This window comes from Pongo abelii, chromosome 4 (genome assembly GCF_028885655.2).
Source record: "Pongo abelii isolate AG06213 chromosome 4, NHGRI_mPonAbe1-v2.0_pri, whole genome shotgun sequence".
In the NCBI taxonomy this organism is placed as follows: Eukaryota; Metazoa; Chordata; class Mammalia; order Primates; family Hominidae; genus Pongo; species Pongo abelii.
Window position 1 is genome coordinate 137438039 of NC_071989.2, and position 23288 is coordinate 137461326.

Consider the following 23288-nt stretch of genomic DNA (forward strand, 5'->3'; position numbering starts at 1 on the left):
AATGGGATCTCTCAATGTGTGATGAGAACCAGAAAAAAGTGGCTATTTCTAGTAGCTTCGGTACAATTGAGCAAGAAACACCAAAGGATGGTCTTTTCATAACTTTAAAGCAGTGTGGTTCTCAAGTAGGGGGTATATTTGCCCTCTGGGGAATAGTTGGCAATGTCTGGAAACATTTTTGATTGCCATGACTAGAGGGAGGGGCGGTCACTAGGCCTCTAGCGGGAGTAGAAGCCAGTGATGCTGCTAAATATCCTGCAAATACACAAGATGCCCCATCCCCAAGAAAGAGAAATGTCCATTCCAGAAGTCAACAGTGTCAGTTGGGAAACCCTGCTTTAAAGCTTATTTTCTTAGAAGAGGACAGCTTTAATACCTGAAATCTAATTTTATGTTTAGGCCCATGCCTATCTTCGAAGGACTCAATTCCAAGGAAATTCTGTTCGTAATGCATGCTTTCTAATTCCAGTTAATTATAGCGCCTTACAGTGTGCAGAAGGCAGAGGATTGTTTTATTCGAAAGTGATCCCTTTTACTTACCTACAAACAGATATCCTTAGTTTGAATATAAAGTTCAGATTTTTGCTTTTAATAATATTTATATTCCCAATCCAAGTCCTCCCAGAAATAGGCTGAGACGAAGGGAGGCCAGATATCAAATCCATTCCTAGAGATATTGTGTTCTGTGGGACCGAAAAAAGACAAAACTTGAACCTTGACTGGCACTCTAAGGATTAAATTCTGCTGCTCTTCTTAGGGTATCTATCGGACTGTCCCTTTGGTTGTAAGATACCACTGCCATCTCGAGGAGGACTGCATGCCTCTGTGCAGAGCCAACAGGTAACTCGTCCTGGCGGCTCTGTGTACCCAACCACAACCCTAGACTGCCAAGAACACTGCTCATTCGAAGGCGAGCGAAGCCGGGAAGAGGGCCAGCGTTAGGGGAAGGGTGGCACAAACCCTTATGTGAGCTGCAGCACCGGGGCAAGAACAACGGGGCAGCCCAGGCAGGTCTCGGGTCTGCGAGACCACTATGCGTTCTACCGGCAGTCAGAACCGCTGCAGAAGGGGCGCAAGCTGGAAGCTGCGGGAACGCAGCCGGCCGGGGAAGCTGGAGGGGGCGGACCCGGCCGGCGAGCGCAGGCGCTCCCTGGCTCACGCGCGCACCTCGGTCCCACCACCTACCCTTCCGCCGCGGCCCGCCCTCCGGGGCGGGGAGGAGAGCGCGCGAGCCGCGGTCTTCAGGACCCGCCCCTTCGCCTCCGCGAGCTGACGGGCGGGCTGGCTGCGCCGGGAGGCGGGGCCGCGGCGGCCGGCTGGGTGCGCCTCGGCGGCCTCAGAGCTCGCAGACGCTCGGGGGAACATGGCGGCTGCGGAGCCGGCGGTCCTTGCGCTCCCCAACAGCGGCGCAGGAGGCGCGGGGGCGCCGTCGGGCACAGTCCCGGTGCTCTTCTGTTTCTCCGTCTTCGCGCGACCCTCGTCGGTGCCACACGGGGCGGGCTACGAGCTGCTCATCCAGAAGTTCCTCAGCCTGTACGGCGACCAGATCGACATGCACCGCAAATTCGTGGTGCAGCTTTTCGCCGAGGAGTGGGGCCAGTACGTGGACTTGCCCAAGGGCTTCGCGGTGAGCGAGCGCTGCAAGGTGCGCCTCGTGCCGCTGCAGATCCAGGTGAGTCCTGCGGGAGGCCGCGCGCCTCCCTGTTCTCGAGTCGTCCCCGTGCTGTCCCCGTCCCCGTCCCTGTCCCCGCCTTCGCCGCGCTCCTCAGGTGCCCCGAGCTGCCCGGGCCCCGGGCCCTGCGCGAGTGGCTGAGTCCGAAGGACTGCGCGGCTTTCGCAAGTTCCGGGGCCGGCTGGGGAATGCCCCTGTCCAAAGGTGATGGTCACCAGCTGTCCCCGGCGGGGGCGTGGGCCTCGTAGCTGGTTTCAGCGCCCGCGAACGCCCCCACGTGTGTGGTCCTCGGTCGCCCGCATCCTCTTTTTATGCCAAGAGCAGGTCCCAGCCTCCTGCGTAACCAAAGGGCTGTGCTGTAGTAGCTGTTTTTATTTTGGGGTGATGGGTGATGCAGAATGGGGGGAAATGAGATCGTGGGAAGTATTGGTCTTAGGGTTTGTTCCTAGAGTTGTGTTAACCACTTGCGGAAACGCAAACTTTGGGAGTCAAACCCTTTCCCCCACCTCCCGCCTTCCCAGGCTCTCAGGTCCTTGGGCTTAAGAGTTCCCTAACCTTAGGCAAATAACCATTTGCTTAGCCTCCTCTTAGTAAAGTGTCTACTGACTTGATTACGTTTTGTCGTCTGCATTGAAAAAGTCATTTGACTCCAGGATTGTAATTCCTTCTTAAATACAAATACCCAACTTAAGCTAGACCTTGAGTTCCTGGGCCTGCTGGCTGGGAAAGTTGTTCTACCTGAGGACTGCTTAACAGCATTTATTTTAAGCTGTGCTCTCATGCTAGGCGGGTTAATCTCCCGCCCTCTTTAGGATCAGAGCGTTCACTGGCGAATTTATATTTTGGAAAGGAAAGAATATAAGGTATAATTTGGGTAGTACACTGTCAATATCATTTCTTTAGCTGAGAAACTGATAAGTCATTTTTTCAGAAGACCAAACTGAAATGTGGGATTCGGGGATAAAAGAGATTTTAATATTTAAGTGTCATTTTCTTTTTTGTTTTTAGTTTTTATGGGCACATAATAGTTGTACATATTTGTAGGAGATGTGATATTTTGATTCAAGCATACAGTGTAGTGATCAAATCAGGGTAACTGGAATATACATTACCTGAAACATTTATCATTTATTTCTTTGTTCCAAATTCACTTTTGTGGTTATTTTGAAATATACAATAAATTACTGTTAACTATAGTCACCCTATTGTGCTACTGAACACTAGAGCTTATTCCTATTATCTGACTGTGTTTTTTGTACCCATTAACAGTGCCATTTTCTGAGGATTATTCCCTAGTTTTTTTCCGCTGTAGTTGGCAGCTGAATTGATGATGTTTCCTGTCACCCCAACACCTGTGCCAGAAGTGTCCAAAGCAGGTACTTTAGCTTCGATAAAGTTCCTGCATTCAGAGGACAAAGTCTGAGAGACTGCAGTCTCTACCAGTGGAGAACCTGGAACCAGATACAGTGATCTGATACCCCAGAATCTGACCTGCTGCCCAGATAGGGAATTGCAGTTCTTATGTGCTTAAGACTCCCCATTTTTATGTCTTCAAGCGTTTTCGTGTCTGACACCTCGCTGCAGCCTTCCTTGTCAGTCCTTTTACGTTACTGCTGCCAGAATACTCAGATGTTGGATGCACCTTTGAGAAGTCCATTTATAAAGGCTAGAATCCAGATACTAACTGTGGAGGTCTGGGACTATACTTAGGATGCAGACTTCTTTACGAAGCATCTCCTGTTATGGCTGGGAGGGAGGCTGGGCTCTTATCTAAGTTAATGCTATTCTAAACTAGGCCCCAGCTCTGTAAGAGTCCCCCGCTCCAAGGTAGGATTTTTATATTTGAAAATTTCAGGGCCTTGGTCTGGCAACTCTTAAAAACATTCTAGAAATTAATGAAATGTATGTACCTGAAAACGCTTGTACATTCTCAAAAGGCGTTATATAATTCTGGTCACCTGTGGCTTTTGCAGTGTTTTGCTTGGTATAGGAGATTATGTATAGTTCATTTTTTTTTGTGAGGTTTAAAATAACAATAGCATTACTCTATTCCATCTTCAAAAGAAATTTTTTCCACCAACTAGTCTAATAATTCTTAAGCATTAGTTATATTTTTGCATTTATATAGCTTTATATTTTTAATTCTTTAAAAATATTTTCTCTTCTATATTATCTCATTTTAGTAGTTATACTTTGACTTCTTCAGCCTGATGCCTCTCCTAGCTTAGAGGTAGATAAAGGAAAGGGATAGATACATAAATATGCACACACTGTATACCGTATATACCTTCTGATACCTATTTATGTCTATATGAGAAGAGAGATATATATATACACACATACATATATATGCAATATGTGTGTATAATCTCAGAAAGTCATGATATTTCTCATGACTACTGTACTATATTCTTTGGAACCTAACAGCATAATCCTAGAGACTTGGATGTTTTATGGCTGTAAGAGACCGTACAGTTCATTCCACAACATGTGAGTGGCAGCTTTAAATGCCTGGCACAGTGAATGCAAACTTGGATTCAATTCTTGTTCCTTACCTAATAAATGAACTTTCACTTTGAGGAAGTGCAGAAGAACATAGGGAGGTGGAGGTGAGTAACTTGCTGCAGGTTACGTGGCAAGTCTCTGCATATGCCTGGCTAGCTCCTCCGCAAATGCGTGTGGAGGAGCTAGCCAGGCATATGCAGAGCGTCACTTACAGCCGAACACAGCACTACTGCTTGCATGTTTAATGAGAATTGAGCAGTCTGGAAAACAAGTCACAAACCTGAGCTCTTGTTTGTTCATTTGTCTTGATGCTGCTCCTTGTTCTTTGGAATAAATGCTTGTCACTTAGGAAGACTCAAGGTGGCCCATCAGTGAGTCCATGTTACTGGGGATGGTAGGCCCCTTCTTGAAGGCAGGGACAAAGAGCACAAGTTTGGCCACATGTAGTTCATTGCGTAAATAGCGATTTATTATTTCTCCACACTTGGGCCCTGGAGCCTCTGTGGCCCTGGCTCACGTACTGTTAGTCTAGAATGTATTCTTCATTTGCGCCATGGTATGAGTTGCCTTCATGCTTGTTGTGACAGCTGTGGCTGGTGACCTTGTGAAACACAGTGGCTGCTTTGCCACACTGCACCCGTGCTTGTTAGTGGTTCTATGAGAACTGATCTTTAAGACCCCCATTGCCAGTATTAGGCTGTGGTGAGTTTTTGGTAACTTCTTTTCTTAAATATTCTGTCAAAGTAACAGTGTCTGCTGACAGCTCAGGTAGATGAAGGCATAGCTCATGTTTCATGCTTGGTTTGTATGTCTGCAACTTTGCCAAATGCTTGAGATCTGATGAATTTTGAGACACGGGAAAGAATATAAATGAGAGGATTATGTAGTGGGGATTTGGGTCATTTTTATGACTTAAAAGTTTTAATTTTTCAAAAGGTATTTTCCAAGTTTTAGCTAAAGGAAACATTTAACTATGAGAATTTACATAAATGTGGTATCATGCTACCACCAGTGCATTTTCCAGCCTGTGGCCAGGAAAGACAGAGCCCAGGGAGAAGAGAGGAGGAAATGGACAGTGTAAGAAGGATGCCAGTGAGGGGATTTTACTTCTGTACATAGCAGGGAAGGCTTTGGCAGCTTTCTGTGGCCAGAAGATAAGGGCGTTCCAGGGAAGGTTATTTTGACCTTTTCCCAAGATGGTTAACTGGCAGGGCATTTTGCTCCAGCTTTCATTTTCTTGGAAGTTTATTACTATTATTATTATTTTAAACAGGGGCATGCACATTTTATAGCTAGAAGAGACTGACAGGTTCATGGTGGGAAGGGAGGGAAGGCAGGAGGAAAGGAACCTTGTCCGCCTTTGGCTTGATAGTTTGAAGGTAGTGGTTTTTGATTACAAGACCTTTGCCACTGGAGCGTGGCGGGAAGAGCGGGTAGATGAGCTAATGCTCAGAGAGGAGACAGCTGGATCCTGAGGTATTGTCTCCACCCCATTGGTTTGATGTGTGTCACTTTAAAAAAAATTAACATTCCAGAATAATACCTAAAGCATTGTATCCTTTTTTGCTCCTTGTGAATACATTAAAGCTACCTATAAATAAACTGTGTTTGAGAGTAGGAGCTATGATCTGAATTTTGAATTTTTTTTCTTGCATTTAGCTAACCAAGGAAATCCTAATGTAGATTCTAATGTCATTGTGGTCCTGGGCTTGTCTAGCTTCACCTTCACCCCATTCTGAGGTACAGTCTTAAGAAATCCTTCAATCTTCACCCCTGGGGTGGGTGGAGACAGCCAGCCTTCCTTGGGGATTTAGAAAACTCATACCTTAACTGATAAGCTACGGTTGTAACCTTATGCCAGTGACATCAATGTTCACAATAGGTGAATATGTTGTAAAAATAAGAGCCAATAAGTATTATTTCACAGCCTAAATTAAAAAGTCCCCGATCTGTTTTTCCATGAACAGTCTTGTCTTAGTGATTTGGTAAGGTCTTGGTAACATCTGGAAATCTACTTTATAAATTACTTTATGATTCACTTTCCTTATTCTGCATATTATGTTAACATAACAAGTTATGCAATGTTAGCATTCCTATAAATGTATTTATAGGTTTCTAAAGGGATCTTAATTGTAAATATTTATCCTCATTAGAGGGTAAGTTTTTTAACATATGCTAAGTTTTAGAGTGTAGTGTTTCATATATGAGGGACATCAGAATAGCCTAATACATTTATTGATTGATTATATGAAGCCCATTTAGTCCTTGAAATACCCCTATGATGCAGATACTATTTTTCTTGCTGTGTTACAGATAAGGAAATTGCATGTGGAGATATTTACCTAAGTTCATGTAATCGAAATTAGTGAAATTGAGATTTGGACTCAGATTCTAATGCCTACTGAGGCTTGTGCTATAAGGGGATCTTTGTAACCTGGGGGAGTCACATCACAGACCTCTGTTGTAAGTGAGTTGACATTGGAGCCAGGCCTTACTATAGCTGTGGTCATCAGATTTCCTCAGAAACACTTGGGAGTGAAATAACGATCCCCCAGGTCCCCTTGCAGACTTTCTCCCCAACAGATCATGCCTATTTTGTGACTCTAATTGACTACCAAATTTTTTAAACATCGCATTTATAGTTTCAAATTTTAATTATTCCAAATCCCTGTAGTAATTTGCTATGGGGCTGGGTGATGTGAAAAGTCTTTTGAATATGAAATCTAAGGTCAAATCCCAGCTATGACAATTCTTAAGAAAGTAGACAAAATATTTATACTTGAATCTGATCTCTTAAACTCTTGGTTGAGGAAGCCATTGGCTGTGATCAACTTTTTATATTTAAATATATATATATATATTTGTATATGTATCATGTGCAAATGTGTGTGTAGGACTATGTGTAGGCATATAGATATACAAAGGTGTGTAGATACATATATTTATATGTGATTTGTTTATATTCCTTAAATATGCATAGATCTGTAATTGCTATGCTTTTACTCCTGGTGGCATTTGGTCCAGTCCACTTTTAATTTGCTGAAGCAGGACTGGCTGTCTTACAGTTGCAACATGTAAATGTTTGGCTACTGGCGATATTTTTAGTTACCTTAAAGATTTTGTTTTAAGAGAACTTCATGAGTCAAAGTAAGAAATTTCCGAAATGTAGAGAGTTGTATGATTTTAACAGCCTGTTGGAATTCATGTGGATTTGGGGAGAGGATTTGGGAGGATTGGTTGGACATGATTAAAGTTTTTCAGTATGTTTTTGGTAGCCACAAAAGTTCCTTTCTGTTTGTAAGGTATAGAGGTTATTCCCCTATCATAGCATAGGGAGGCCATTAAAAAAAAAAAACAACTAACTTTTTATTTTAGAATAGATTTACAATAAAGTTGTAAAGATAGTACAGAGAGTTCATATACTCCTGTACCCAGATTCCCTGTTGTTTTTGTTTGTTTGTTTGTTTGTGAGACAGGGTCTTGCTCTGTTGCCCAGGCTGGACTGCAGCCTCAACCTCCCATTCTCAGAGGATCTTCCCACCTCAGCCTCCTGAGGAGCTGGGCCACCAAGCTCAGCTAATCAAAAAAAAAACAAAAACAAAAACATATATATATATATATATATATATATGGTTGGGTGTAGTGGTTCACACCTGTAATCCCAGCACTTTGGGAGGCCAAGACAGGCAGATCACTTGAGCCCAGGAATTCAAGACCAGCCTGGGCAACATGGTGAAACCCCATCTCTACTAGCAGTACCAAAATTAGCCGGGTGCAGTGGTGCACGCCTGTAATCCTGGCCACTTGGGAGGCTGAGGCACAAGAATCGCTTGAACCAGAAGGTGGAGGTTGCAATGAGCCGAGATCACGCCACTGCACTCCAGCCTGGGCGACAGAGTGAGACTCTGTCTCGAAAAAATATGTTTTGTAGAGACAAGGTCTCACTATGTTGCCTAGGCTGCTCTTGCAATCCTGGGCTTAAGTGATCCTCCCACCTTGGCCTCCGAAGTGCTGGGATTACCAGCATGAGCCACTATGCCCAGCTGGATTCCGTAACATTAACATTTGATATTCCTGCAGTACATTTGTCACAACCAAAGAACCAACATTGGTACGTTACTATTAACTAAACCACACTTTATTCATATTTCACTAGCTTTTTCCTAATGTTTCTGTTCCAAAATCCAAACTAGGATAGCAATTACATTTAGTTGTCTTGTCTCCTTTGGCTCCTCTAGTCTGTAGCAGTTTCTCAACTTTGTTTTTAATGACCTTGACAGTTTTGAGGAGCACTGGTCAGATATTTTGGTAGAATGTCCCTCAATTTTGATTCATTTGATGTTTTTCTCATTATTGGACCGGTGTTGTGAAATTTCAAGAGGAAGGTCATGAGGGTCATTCTCATCACATCATATCAAGGGTACATGTTATTAACATGATGTCATTAATTACATTAATCTTGATCACCTGGCTGAGACACAGTACTCAGGTCTCTCCTTTGTAAAGTTACTCTTCCCCCTCTATACTCTCCTCATAAGAAGCAAAGTACTAAGTGCAGCCACATTCAAGAGGATGTTGGGAGTTAAACACCTTACATAGATACTCTCCACATCATATTCAAGAGCATGTGGAGAATGTTTATGAAAGGTAGGGTATTTTTTATTCCGTAAATTGTAACCTGTACTCTGCTTTAAAAACATGCCTTGCCACTGTATTCTCTATGGTTTCTTTGTTTACTGAGTTTGTGGATTGTAAGTTCCTATACTAGAGAGATTTCCCAGGGCAGTGAGGATTTTAGGGCTGTATTTTTGACCTCCTCAATGTGTGTCTAATATGACACATCTGATGCGGTCCCCTGTCCAGAACCCATGGCTAAAATGAAGGGCAGGAAACACCAGCTGGCAAGAACTGGAGACCACAACTCTGGATATTTAGGATTCCTGGGTAGGTAAGGATTTATTCTTTTAAACACCTCAACTTAAAAATATCTTGACCATTTTATAATGTATTCCTTCTGAAATATATAATTTAACAGTTTTCTTAATGAGTGTGCTGGAATGATGTTTTCCTAATTTATAAGTTAGAACAGCTTGTTACTCTTCCACTGGCGGTCTAGACTGTAGCGTTATTTGAGTTTTGACCTGTTTTTATTGTATTTTGAATCTTTTCTCTGTCAGTCATCATTTCTTCCTGCTATCAGTTTGCCTGCCTCCAGCAGTTTCCTTCCTGATTTGCTGTTTATAGCCTTCTGTTAATTTAGAATCCAGACAATGAAACTTGTTAGGAATGTATACAGAGGTAGTCAATACAGTATAAAATAGGATCTGAGAGCTGGAATTCTAAGCAAGTATAAGCTTTAAGCATGTTAGTGAATGGCCTCCACCACACTTATGCAACTGCCCAGGAATTTTATTTTTCATATTTTTTTTTGTTTTTGCTGGTTCTGACCTGTTGTGAAATGGTGAGATTGGCTTAGTTGCATTATGCTTATTTCAGTAGGCCTGCTGCAGGCAAACTGCTTTATGTAGTGTGCCCTAAACACATTGTGGATGCCTAGGAGTCCATGATTCAAATTTATAAAAATGTAGATATTGAGCCTTTTGAGTCAATATTTGATGTTTACAGAGAATTTAGTGATTGGTTTTTAAAATAGTATCCTAAATGCACAAAAATTAGCCTTCCCAGCAATGCATTTATATTAGTATTTAAGATCCTAGTCACTGGTTTTGAAAATGACCAAAGTGGAGGCATAATACTTGCATTAAAAATTAAGCAAAGGAACAGCCAAAGCTAGAACATATAATATGCTTGAGAATTTATTTTAATCTTACTTTACTGGAAAAGTAGGAAAACCCTGTACATAGAGTAAGAATTACAGATGGCTCTCACATTCTAACATGAATTTGGTATTGGATTGTGCATAGCTAGTTAATACACATCTATAGAGTCAGTACCAGAGGGAGTTCTTCAGACCAGGACATAGATAAAACAAAGTGCAAACCAATTAGAACAGTTATATCATTAAGGATTAAAGATTTCTTAATGGTTAATTTAATTCATGTAGTAATTGTTTCCAGAGAGTCAACCCCTGCAGAGATACTAGGGAGAGTCTAAGGCTGTGCTGGTGGTGAAGCCACACCATGTAATCCGGACACAAACTCCTTTAGAATATTATTCATAATCATCTGTAGGTGGTTTTAGGGGAAGCAAAGTAGGATAATTAGAGGGATGATTTAAGGGAGTGGCTAGTAAGGGTATTGATAATGGTTCATTCAGGACTAGAATAAATCCTTTACAGAACTTCCTGCAATTTGCAAAAGAAAGAAAAGCACCTCAGACTTTTAAGAATCCAGTGAGAGTAAATTCTCATGTTTAATGGTGATTTTTGCTTTTTAGTGGATCCATATTGGGCCCAAATTGTTATAGACCAACTACAGCAATTAATATGAGGTTTGGTAATCTAATATCCACTTTTTGTGGATATTATTATTGTGATAACTATAGTTTAAGAATGGAGATGTCAAATATAGGTCTCTTCCTTGTGAAGTAAACGACAGTTCATTTAACAGCAATGGTGTGCTTGGTATCATTTCGTTGCATTTTGTTTGAACTCTAAAAGTTATTCTTGAGAATAGCATTTTCATATTTCTATCTTGATGATAGCAGTAATTCTGGATTTGCTTCTGTTTTTTTGTTTTTAGTTTTTATGTTCCTGCTACAGATATTTTAAGTTTTACTTTTTATACTTAACAAGCAGCAACATCAGATTTTTTTCTGTTGTAACACTTTTTCTGATTATAAAGAAATTTCCTTAAATAATATTCAGAAAATATGTTTAAATAACACTTGGAAAATATAGGAATGGTATAAAAAAAGAAATTACCAACACCCCTAATTATATAACCACTTGTTAATATTGTAATATACTACTACTTTTATTCATATTTTTACATTATTGAAATACTATTGAACTGCACTTTTTAAAAATTAATATTATGAGTATTTTTCCTTGGATGGTATGAATTCTTTGAAGACATATACATATGTTTTTTAATTGGCTAAAAAATGTTTTGTCATGTGAATGTGTTAAAATGTGTTATACCATATCTGTATTGTTGGCTGGTTCATTTCTAATTTCCACTATTAAAAGCAATTCAGAGAACATCTTTTTGGGTTATTTTTTTTCCTATAATTCAAATACTTTTTTTGGATAATAGCTGTAGAAATTGATTTACTGGCTCAAACAATAGGACCATTTTTCTTCCTTTATTGACCTCCACTGAAAATAAATGTCATTGTACAACAAGTGCTAAATCATTCTTTTTCTTTTTTCCTCAGCTCACTACCCTGGGAAATCTTACACCTTCAAGCACTGTGTTTTTCTGCTGTGATATGCAAGAAAGGTTCAGACCAGCCATCAAGTATTTTGGGGATATTATTAGCGTGGGACAGAGATTGGTATGCTTGTTTATTTGGTCATATTTGCTGAATCATGGTATACACTCATATATACACATATATGTATATAGCTAATTGTTTTTGTGTTTGGTTATTTGTTTCAGTTGCAAGGGGCCCGGATTTTAGGAATTCCTGTTATTGTAACAGAACAATACCCTAAAGGTCTTGGGAGCACGGTTCAAGAAATTGATTTAACAGGTGTAAAACTGGTACTTCCAAAGACCAAGTTTTCAATGGTATTACCAGAAGTAGAAGTGGCATTGGCAGAGATTCCCGGAGTCAGGAGTGTTGTATTATTTGGAGTAGAAGTAAGTACCTGTTACTATGATTTAGGTACAATATTATTTATAGAAAACTCGATATTTGTGGAATGTTATTTCATATATGGTATGCCGAGTAGGCAGTAATAATGAGGAAAGATAGCCACCATGTATTATGTTCACTATTTGCATGGCACTGATCCGAACATTTTATAGCTGTTTATTAAGTCCCTTCCAGCCACATAAGAGCCAAATACTCAGTAGTCTCCCCATGTTAAAGAGGATACTAAAATACCGAGATGTTGTGTAACTGACTTGAATGTATGTAAGCTGATTGATTCTTGGTTCTGTATTTTTAACTACTACTTTTGGAATACATTTTCACCAAAGGCATTTTTGTAATATATGTGTTGTAGGATTTCAGTTATGTCATATTTTTGTGCTAGAAAAACCTTGGAGGTCATGTAGTTCATTGTCCTTCAAATCATGTATGTATCTTTTTACAGGGGAAAAATACTAATGGATTCCTATTGCTGATTTCAATTGATTTATTCCTAGCTTTTATACAACTATTAAACTAAAATTTTAAAAATTATGAAAAAAACACTAAAACAATGAAATCAAAATATTAATTCAATGTGATTATGACAATTTGAAGGTAACTTTTATAGTAGTAGGTTTTAACAGTAGAAAGATACTTCCTCAGGCTTAGATGTATGTTCAATATTTCTATATTTTGGCACAGTAAAGAAGAAGCCTGTTTTGTATAAATATGTCATACCAAGTGCTGTTGCTGGCTTTGCACCTTTTTTTGCTTGTTCATCATCATTAGACCTTATGCTCAATCACAATTATCTTTGAGTAGTCCTTCAATGCTAATTTTAATGAGGTGTCATTTGATAATTCTCCAAAATGCTCTTGTCATGTGAAGATAAAGTTGACGTTGTGGCATCATTGAAATGTACTTTCATTGGTTGTAATACATGATTCAGTCATTGTTGAAGCCTGTTTTCACTCTATAGTATCTGTTAATGAATTGACACAAGTTAGTACTTACAAAGATGGAATCTGTATAATACATTTGCGGATGATATGAACTAGGTATTTTTTTCCTGTGTCATAAGTTATTTTTAACTTGGCCTACCTTTACTACAGAGTGCCTCGTAATGACTCAGTTTTCCCACTAAGTTCTCAGTCTGCAAGACTGCAGACTCATTCTTCATGTTGGACACTTAGGGTGAATGAAGAAAAAAACTCAAAGTCGCACCAAAACTGAGTGCTAGTAATTCAGCTATGTGAAGGTCATCCAGATCACATGGAGCAAAATCTTTAACAAATTCTTGTAGAACTCTAAGAATATGTTTAAGGTTCTTAGTATCAGAAACATTGGCCTAATTTAGTTCCTGATTTTACAAATGAATAAACCAAAACCAGAGATACTGTTTTATGCTCCAGATTATCTAGCTAATTAGAAGCAAAACTAGATGTAGAACAAGGTCCTTAGATGATCTGTAGTGCTCTGTCTGCTTTATCATGTTGTTGTACATTTGTAAACTACTTTTAGTTTATCATGTCATTACATATGATTTTTGTACTTTTCTACTAGACTCATGTGTGCATCCAACAAACTGCCCTGGAACTAGTTGGCCGAGGAGTCGAGGTTCATATTGTTGCTGATGCCACCTCATCAAGAAGCATGATGGACAGGATGTTTGCCCTCGAGGTAATTGTCCTGCTTGGGAATAGATCGTTTGTCAAGTTTTCCAAATAAATTAGAAGAATACTGGATATTTAACAGTAATGAAAGGTTTACCTCCTAAATTTGAGTTGGTCTGGCAATATCAGACTGATTGATTTCAACTGTGCACTGACTGACCCTTAAGGCTTCACCACCATATCCTATTTTATGTCTCATTTCCTCCTTAGATCAGGGTTTCTAGCGTTGCCACAAACTCCTTTACATCTTTCGTCCTATGTTTGCCCTAGTTTTATACATGAACTAGGAGATATTCCAAGAAGCCTAACCTAAACTGTTTAGAGGTTTGCAAATTAAAAATAGCTCAGTTGAGTTTAACTCATTTAGCCAAAAGCTAGAGCAGAGCAGGCCTAACCTGGTTTAACATGTAGTGGACCTTTTGTATCCGCAGGTTCTATGTCTGTGGATTCAACCAACCACAGATAGAAAATATCAGAAATAAAAAGCAATAAAAAATAACATCACAACAATAAAAATAAAAATAGAATGATAGTGCAGAATAACATCTATTTACATAGCATTTACATTGTATTGGTATTATAAGTAATATAGAGATGATTTAATGTATATAGGATATGCATAGATTATATACAAATACTATGCTATTTTATATCAGGGACTTGAGCATCCATGGATTTTGGTATGGGGTGGGGTGGCATCCAGGAACCAGAGATGACTATTAGATTTCCTCAGACTTGAATTTCTGGGACTAGGTGGTATGTCATTGACTGTGGACACCACTCACACCCAGTGTTTCATGGTATTCTGGCATTAGAGTGTCACCATGTCCCATGGAATCAGGAGTCTGTAATACTCTGTCAACATTGCCCAACAGTAGGATGTCAAGCATTTTCTTTTCCAAGACTGTTAAAAAGCAAACTACCACATAATCTTGGGAAATATTCGATCCATATTGTGGTTTGATCTCTCTCGCTCTCCTATTTAGTTCTAATTTTGTAATAATTTTAGAGCAATGTGCATGTGAATTTAATTGCTGAGTTCTTTAACTGTTTATTGAGAATGGGAAATACATGGGTTTGTTTTGTTGAGACCCTCCAGTGTTCTATGCACAGTCTGGCCTGTGAACTGCCTTGTCTGTAGTAGGAATAGTAACTCATCCCTTTAGCCTACTGTGTTCCCCAGGGTGGTAAGATAGAGCAAATGAGAAAGGGGAGGGGCTTATCAGAGGAAAGAAGGGATAAGAGTACAGGGCCACAGGGTGGTGGGAAGCAGGCGGGTAGCTGGCCACAGCAGTTGTTTTAGGGTCCTTATTGGCTCTCCCTTCTCTATTATTGCTGAAGCAGAATCCTATATTGAGATTACACATAGAAATTATTTATTTTGTTTAGCTATTTTCAAGTCCATTAGGCTATTAGATTCTCTGGTAGTTAGGTACTAAGTATTGCTACTTCTTCCAATCTCAACAAAGTCATTTAATCCATTTCTTTTTTTTTTTTTTTTTTTTGAGAGATGGAGTCTTGCTCTGTCGCCCAGGCTGGAAATGCAGTGGCACAATCTTGGCTCAACTGCAACCTCCACTTCCTGGGTTCAAGCAATTCTCCCTGTCTCAGCCTCCCGAGTAGCTGGGATTACAGGTGCCCGCCACTGCACCCGGCTAATTTTTGTATTTTTAGTAGAGATGGGGTTTTGCCATGTTGGCCAGGCTGGTCTCGAACTCCTGACCTCAGGTGATTTACTTGCCTCGGCCTCCGAAAGTGCTGGGATTACAGGCGTGAACCACTGTGCCCGGTCAGACCTTTAATCTATTCTTACAGTCATGAGTTAATCAACTCCTATTTTTCAGGTTTTCCTGGTAACCAGAGTTTAAACACTTCACTGTCAGGTCCTCACCACCTCAGCAAGCAGCTCTTTCAGCCACTGTGGATAAACCTTTATTGTAATGCTGAGGTCCAGAACTTTGGAAATAAAAAACAAAAAACACAAAACAAACTTCCTTGCTTGTAAAAAAGGACTTTTTTCAAGGACTTTTCTCCTACATTCATATTTTCTTAGATATGTCTTTGTTATGGCAACTTAATGACAAAATTTTGATTGGCAATTCTGTCTTTGCACAAGACTCAGATTAAAAACAATTCCCATCTGAACCATTCTTTTTAGAGGCAGTCTGTAATGTCTCGGATTAGGAATCCACACAATGTGGGGATAACGTGGGTTTGAACGCAGGTTCTGATGTTTTGTAAATTTGTGTCTTTGAGCAAGTTGTGTAATCTCTATGCCCAGATTTCTCATTGGTGAAATGGAAATGATAATAGCAACAAGATCATAGGATTTTTGTGAGAATGGAATGAGATATTGATAGCAGTTAGGACAGTGCATGACACAGTAAATACTCAGATGTTAGCTGCTGCTTTTTTTGTTGTTACTGATCGTTGTCTTCACGTGGTTAGTCACCAGAAATGTGTAAGTATATAACCTCTAAGACCCAGAAGGGACTGGTTCTTGGAAGTTCTGAGAAGGGAGGGAAAGAATCTGTTGTCTGGGGTGGATTTGGAAGGGCCTGGAGTACCAGCATTGCCTGGGGTTAAAGTGTTGAGGTTGAAAGGGAAAACCGATCATAGATAAGTCAGGTGGTGATTGATAGGGAAGACCTGCCGTATTGCAGATTTTTTTCCTTTTAGTCTTGATTTGATATGGAGGCGATTTACCTTGTTCCTAAATTTGAGGAGGGGGGCAATGTTAAGTGTTCTGGTTTGTTTTCGTAAGTGTGAAAGTTAAAATACCATTGTGGTCCTCTCCCCTTCCTCTCTATTCCTGTAGAACATAACTACTTAAGATAATTCCCAAGACTAGCTATATTGCCTGTTAAGATTATTTTAAGATTCATAGTTTGCATTGTTGAAACTTCACTGTACCAGGGTCTGTGGCATGTGCTTTATTCAAGAAATGTTTTCTGGGTATTTGTCATCTGAAAGACATTACTTCTTTCAACTAACAATTGTAGAGTGCATGAAGAATAAGAGAATAAAATCCTCTCTTGACCTTGATGTCCTTGTATTTCTGGGGAGTTTTAGTGTTGCTTGGAAATCTAATGGGTTTAGTCTTTTTCCCCCCTCTCTGAGGCTTTCATGACTTAGTGCACATGCATTTTTTAGGTTTGTGGGTCAGAGCAATCCTTCTTTTCCTTTGGCCTAGTTGGATTAGTTTTGCAAGTGTAAGGGGAGAACTTCAGAAGTCTAATGCACAGGTACCCGTGTGCATTAAATGGCTGGAGTTTTAACTGCCCCTTTTTAAGCCAGGAGAGAAAGTGGACTTGGGACCAGCATTGTCAGGATGGTGGGCAGGGACCTGCTAGGTATGTCTGGAAAGCTCCTGCTGTTCTTTCTCTGCTCAGGCACCTTCTTTGGTTGGGAAAGGGCAGGCACTGTGGGAACAGCTAAGAGCCAGATTGAAAACCATTGCATTTGCTAAGCTACACCTTTCCCTAACACAGGTTCCGGGCTAGATTATTTTAAAACCCAGTCAGTGTTGGCCACATTTCAGTCTTGAAGCAAAGCGATAGTGTATGGGTGTCACTTTCCTAAAATGTATTTCTGTGATGTACACTTCCCACTCTGCCCCTGCTATGGCCACCTGAGTCTCAGCATCACTGAGGCTTGTTAGGCTCAGGTCAGTAGAGCACTAGGGAGGGCTGGACATTGTAGACAGGCTTCTTGCAGCGTCACCAGATTCCTTCCTTAGACCTGGGAACAGGTTTATCTTTCCTGCCTCACTAAGGAACTGGGGAGATTATCGAGAACTAACCTTTATTGGCACATTGGAGTATACAGTGTAAAGCACTCTCACAGACATTGAAAGCCTGTGATTTAGTCCTTGATTCAGACTGAATCATTGCAAGTCCATTGATTCAACAGTGAGCAGTAAGGAAGACAGGGCTGAGCAGGGCAGGCAGCTGGTGATGGGGAGAGCTGGACATGAATGACTAGACATTCAGTGCTGTTTTCACGCAACTGGACTGCAGCTTATCATATTTATTATCTGCCTTTCTGTCTGAAGCAAGCACACAATCTTTTCACATTTTTGAATGGTTTTGATATGATTAATCAGCGGACTGTAAAGCAAGGAGGAGGAAATTAGGGCTTCCAGAAGTCTTAAAAAAATCCTCAGAGATAACTCACCCCTGGTGTGTGTCTGAGCTTATTGCCTTACCCCAGGCCCCCAACCCCCATAAATAGCTGCTGTTTTTGTTTTGTTTCATTTTGTTTTTTTAAAAAATTGCTGCAAAGTTCTGGTTAGCTGCTCTGCACCCTTTTCTGTACTGGTCATTGAGGTCCAAGCTTGCTTTCTGACAGGTAGGTTATGGCTTATACTCCCTTGTACTTCATTACGGATAAAGATAAAGAGTCTGCCAGTGGAAAGGTTCAGTCTGCTGATGTACAGCCATTGAAGGAAGACTGACTTACACTCAGCAAGGCTATTTTGGCTCTGCAAGGGCTTCCTGGGTTTTTTCCTCTGACTTACCTAGGAATTGTTTCCAACCACTTCCTCTTTCACGCTTTTTACATATACGCTTTTTGTGATAACAGTTTGTGTCTTTTTTTCCCTGGGATTTCTGATAACACATAAATCCAGAGAATGAATCTGTGCTATAGAATTCTTCTATTTTCTTCCTTTCCTCTCTCTACCCTTTCCCCCCGACTTTCTGTTCTTTGCTGTCTTCCTTCCCTTCCTTCCCCTTTCCCTTCTCCTTTCTGTCTGTCTTTTCCTCCTTGAGCTTTCTGTCCTTAGTATTATGATTCCACTGGGGTAGTTTGGCAAGGATATTCTTTGACCTGTCAGTGAAACTTTACACAACCTTGAATTTTACACTCTTGTTTAGTGGTATTAAAATGTTTATGATGGCAGCAGTAGTGGTGGTTCTCTTATCATCCAGGGGGTCTCCTGACACAGAGAGAGCTCTTTTAGCACCAGTCATTTCTAGACAAGGGAACTCTTAATTATAGGAAGGACTCATATGCTATAGGTCAGATGTTTGGGTGCAGTAAAAAGAAATTAAGAACCGTCATTTTAATTCTTATAGTAGTTTTAATCCAATTAAACAATTTATATGAAATTTGATAGTAAATTACTAATGTAATGTTCTAGCAGCTACAATTATATCTGTAGTACAGCTAATGGAGCTTTAAAATATTACACTCCCCTCGATTTTTAAAACATGAAGAGCTACAAAATGCCAGGAGTGCCAGGCATAAGTATTAATATGCATCACGATCTCATGTATTATCAGTTAAACTACAGAGGGGGAAAAGTGGACAGGGGCACCTTTTAAAAAAATCTCAGTAGTAGAAATAGAAATAAAATTTTAATAAATTTAGAAGTCACAAGCAGCCCTCATTTGAGTCAGTGAATGAGTAAGACATGAAGCACAAACCTGCCAGGAGTGTTCAGGAAATAGCAGCAACTAAATGTCCAGATGTTCAGTGATGGGCATATAGTAACAACCATTCCTTTTCTTTCTCTCATCTCATGTTTCACAGTCATTTGCCTTGATGACTCTCCTGTTCTGGGCACATATATGTCATAACTTTGGCTACCTGTTCCGTTTTACACATTCCTAGTCCATTTTACTAATATTAAGAATAATCATATTGACTTTGTGGTATGCCTGGTCTTGAAATCCATCCCCATCACTGAACTTGATGGTATGGCTGGGAACCATGGTTTCAGTGGAGGACACTAATTAATGCATCCCAGCATAGTGTTACTCTTCTGAAATAGTGTTCATTCTCATGCTCATTTCTTGATTTGCCTTTATCTTTTTGTTCAAGCGTCTTGCTCGAACCGGGATCATAGTGACCACGAGTGAGGCTGTTCTGCTTCAGCTGGTAGCTGATAAGGACCATCCAAAATTCAAGGAAATTCAGAATCTAATTAAGGCGAGTGCTCCAGAGTCGGGTCTGCTTTCCAAAGTATAGGACATTTGAAGAACTGGTATGCTACTCACTGGTGAAGGACAGTCAGGTGAAAGACTGTAAGCCCACACAAGCTCTTCTTATCTCTACTAGAATTAAAATGTTAAGTCAAAAACAGCTCCTTTTTTGCGCCTCTTAGTGAAACTTAACCAGCTAGACCATTTGAGTACCAGCATTTAGTTACAAACGTCAAAGGCTTCCGGTGCTGCTTACCTTCCTTTTTTGTTAATGTGCTTTTATTTATTAAAAAAAAATTACAATGAAGGTGCCTGTTTTGTCTATACTGTGTACTCTGATCGTATCTTTCCAAAGTGCAGACTCTTGTGAAGTTTTCTTAAATTGTGCACTTTAAAGAAAGTGAAGTACCAACAATGATTTGACTTTTATATTACTGTAAGATGTTATAATGTTAATGTGGATGTAGTACTTTTACTTTACAGATTGATTGGAATAAGATTATCGTATATGAATTTACCCACAGGTCTCTGAATCATGTTACCCACTCCCCTCACAATGTTGTCCACTTACTGATTGAGTTGCATTGATCTATCCATACCAAATGATGTTGAATAATTACCTACCTTTCTTGACTATACTGATTTCTTATTTTGGTCACTGTTACTAAATCTCTGTTAATGTTCTCTCTTTTAACTGAAAAGGGATGGGATAGAAGGGTTTGCAATGCCATATTATTGGTGGAGGGCTGTTTTAACATCTTTGAAGTATGACTTTAGCTGAATATCTTTACCACCATCTTGAATATATCTTCTAGTGTCCACAAGATTTAGCAAAAAGATAAAGCCTGGGTAGAATATCATTTTAAAATGTTCATGTTCTGTTCTATATTTTCTTCACCTACTCTCCAAATATTGTAATGCAAAAAGTATCAATAATGATTTGGTAGTGTTAATTTTGTGGTCATTGTTACTCTTCGATAAATTTATTTTCGTGAAATACTTATTAGAGGGTTTTGAAATTTTTTCAAATATGTGAAATGTGAAACATTGCTGTCTTTTCTATTAAAGTAATTAAAGAAAATGTATTGTGATTGAAATTATTTTGTCCTCTACAAGATGGCTCTATGAGTATTCTTCCAGGGATTCTAATATTTATTTAAGGTAATAAAATCTTGACATTTATAATCTTTCAACTCATGGGAGTTTTCAAAGAAGGGAAGTCCTTTGTACGTAGGGGCAGATGGATTTTACTAAAGGGTGAAAGGCCTTCTTCATTAGGAGCAGATTTTTTTTATTTTTCCTATTGGCAGTGGTAACAAATAGCAACCTGGTGTGTTTAAATACTTTTTTCCAACCATTTGTGTGTCAAAAAAGAAGAATCAAAGATTTCTGCACCTTTAAAAAGTTTTTATTAAATTTAACCTAGTGCTTCTCAAACTTTAATATGAATGCAGATTATTTGAGGATCTTGTTAAAATGCTGATGCTGACTCAGTAGGACTGTTGTGCAGCCTGAGGTGACATTTTGCATTTCCAAGGTGACATTTCGCATTTCCAAAAATTGGGCATTTTCCACCAGTGCTGTTCAGAAAGGACCATATTTGAAATAGCGAGAATTTAACTCACAGACAACTGTTTTCCTCCACTGCACCCAAACCTTTCAGGGCTCAGTGAAATACCAGTACAGTGAAGCCTTTTCACAGGTGAAACCGCTTCTGTGACGCCAGATTAGTTTCCCCTGCCTTCATAACAAACTATTATACCACAAACAGTGTTGTAAAACAACAGTACAAGTGTATTCTCGCAGTTCTATAGGTTAGAATTCTGAAATGAGTCTTAGTGGGCTAAGATCAAGGTATCAGTAGGGCCGTGTTCTTTTCCGGAGGCTGTACGGAAGAAGCTGTTTCCTTGCTGCTCTGTGCTTCTAGCATTCACCCATTTTTTTTTTTTTTTTTTTTTGGCCCCATTTCTACCTCCTCTAAGCCAACGAAGGTGTATCTGGTTCTTCTTATGTCACATCTGTCTGACTCACTCTTCTGTCTTTCTCATTCTGACTTAAGAGCTCATGTGATTTAAGGTCATCTGATCAGAACCTTATTCCATCTGCAACCTAAGTTTTCTTTTGCTGTGTAACAACATATTCACAGCTTCCAGGGATTACAACATTAACATCTCTGGTGGTCACTCTTTATAACACAGACACCACCATGTGATTTAGTATTTTATTTCATTTTGTCATTTGTCATATTTCCATCTTTCCCGCTATATTATAAGCTCTCTGGAAGCAGAGACTGTGCATTATATATAGTAATTCTGGAAACATTTTGAAAACCCACTAAGTTCTAAACATTGTGCTTTGTGCTTAGGATAAAAAGATGCCCCTAGGAAACTTACGCTGTGGCACAAAATCAGATACAATTCTCAGTAAATGTGAATTGAATTAAATTATATCAGAGGTCCAGGAATGACAATATAATGCTAAAGTTCAGAATAACTGTGAATTCTGCCTTCTCTCTTTTTTTGTACACCATGCCAAGCAGGTCACTGACAAGGCTTTATTATTACAAGAAAACCAAATTGATTTTAATACATTATGCCTTAAAATTGGAAGCATCTGTAACTTTGTAGTATAATGAAATCCTTTCAGCTGATGTAAATAGAGAACTTGACTACATAAGCAAAAGAGTAGTCCATTGTGTTGAATTGCAAGGGGATGGGAGCAGAAGCAAGAGGATTCACTTATTGAAATGCTAAAACATCTGTAGAAACTTACTCTAAAATTAAAAGTGATAACTTATTCCAATCAGGAAACAAAATACCCTGTTGTATCCATTAAAGTAATACATTTCTCAACGTGGAATATATTCCCTCTCTAAAAGTTGATGTTTGTGTAAATATGACTTTAGAGCTGGGTGGAACTATAAAGATCATGATCTCAAAGGTCCATTTCAGCTCCCAAATTCTAAAATGGTTTTATTTTACAGACACAGTTAGTGAGGCCCAGAAATAAATGACTTTTCCACAGTTGCACAGCAGGATGAGAACTGAGGTTACTTAATTCCCTGTCCTGTACTTTCTTACATTAAGTGATAATGCTAAGGATTATTAAAGAAAAGAGAGAGGAACAATAAATATATACAAAAGAGTATGCATTTTACAATTTCTGTAACAATAATTTTGATTGGCAAAGCTAATGGGATATACTCTTACTGCTAATAAGTTTCCCTGGCTGTAACCTTAAATCTAGTCTTATTTCTTCCTTGATGATTTTCTCTAAAGCACATTTCCTAACTAATTTGGGGGAATGGCTAAAATGTATGAAAATTAGTCATTTTCATTATTAATTTTGAATTAATTTTCCCACATCATTAAATTGATTAGTGCTTCCTTAGTCCTCCATAGAGCATTCTTTCACCATGTAAACTTTGATTTAAAATATTTTAAAAATCATTAAGCTACCATAATGAGATTTATCAATTACCTAGATATGATTGAACTGAGTTTTTTAAATATGTGGAGTTGGCTTTCAGAATTTTTATGTCATATTGCTTTCCTTTAAGTTGTTCCTAAGTTTTATTTACTGTACCTGAACAGCAGACCATCTTATCAAGAAAACTTATTTTTGGAAGACAGGCTACTTGATATACGGTAAGAGAGTAGTTCTTAAATGTTCACGCACACACACACACACACACACACACACACCTGTGAGATGATGGCTATGTTAATTAGCTTGCTGTGACAATTATTT

At 39.4% G+C, this 23288-nt stretch overlaps 1 protein-coding gene across 1 annotated transcript; it reads left to right on the forward strand.

The window, feature by feature from the left end:
• Positions 1–1243: 1243 nt before the first annotated feature.
• ISOC1 (isochorismatase domain containing 1) lies at positions 1244–20619 on the forward strand. Its single transcript, XM_002815844.5, has 5 exons — positions 1244–1672; positions 11516–11635; positions 11740–11943; positions 13502–13618; positions 19438–20619. The coding sequence occupies exons 1-5, from the start codon at positions 1364–1366 to the stop codon at positions 19582–19584; spliced, it is 897 nt and encodes a 298-aa protein (XP_002815890.1). The 5' UTR covers positions 1244–1363; the 3' UTR covers positions 19585–20619.
• Positions 20620–23288: the final 2669 nt, after the last annotated feature.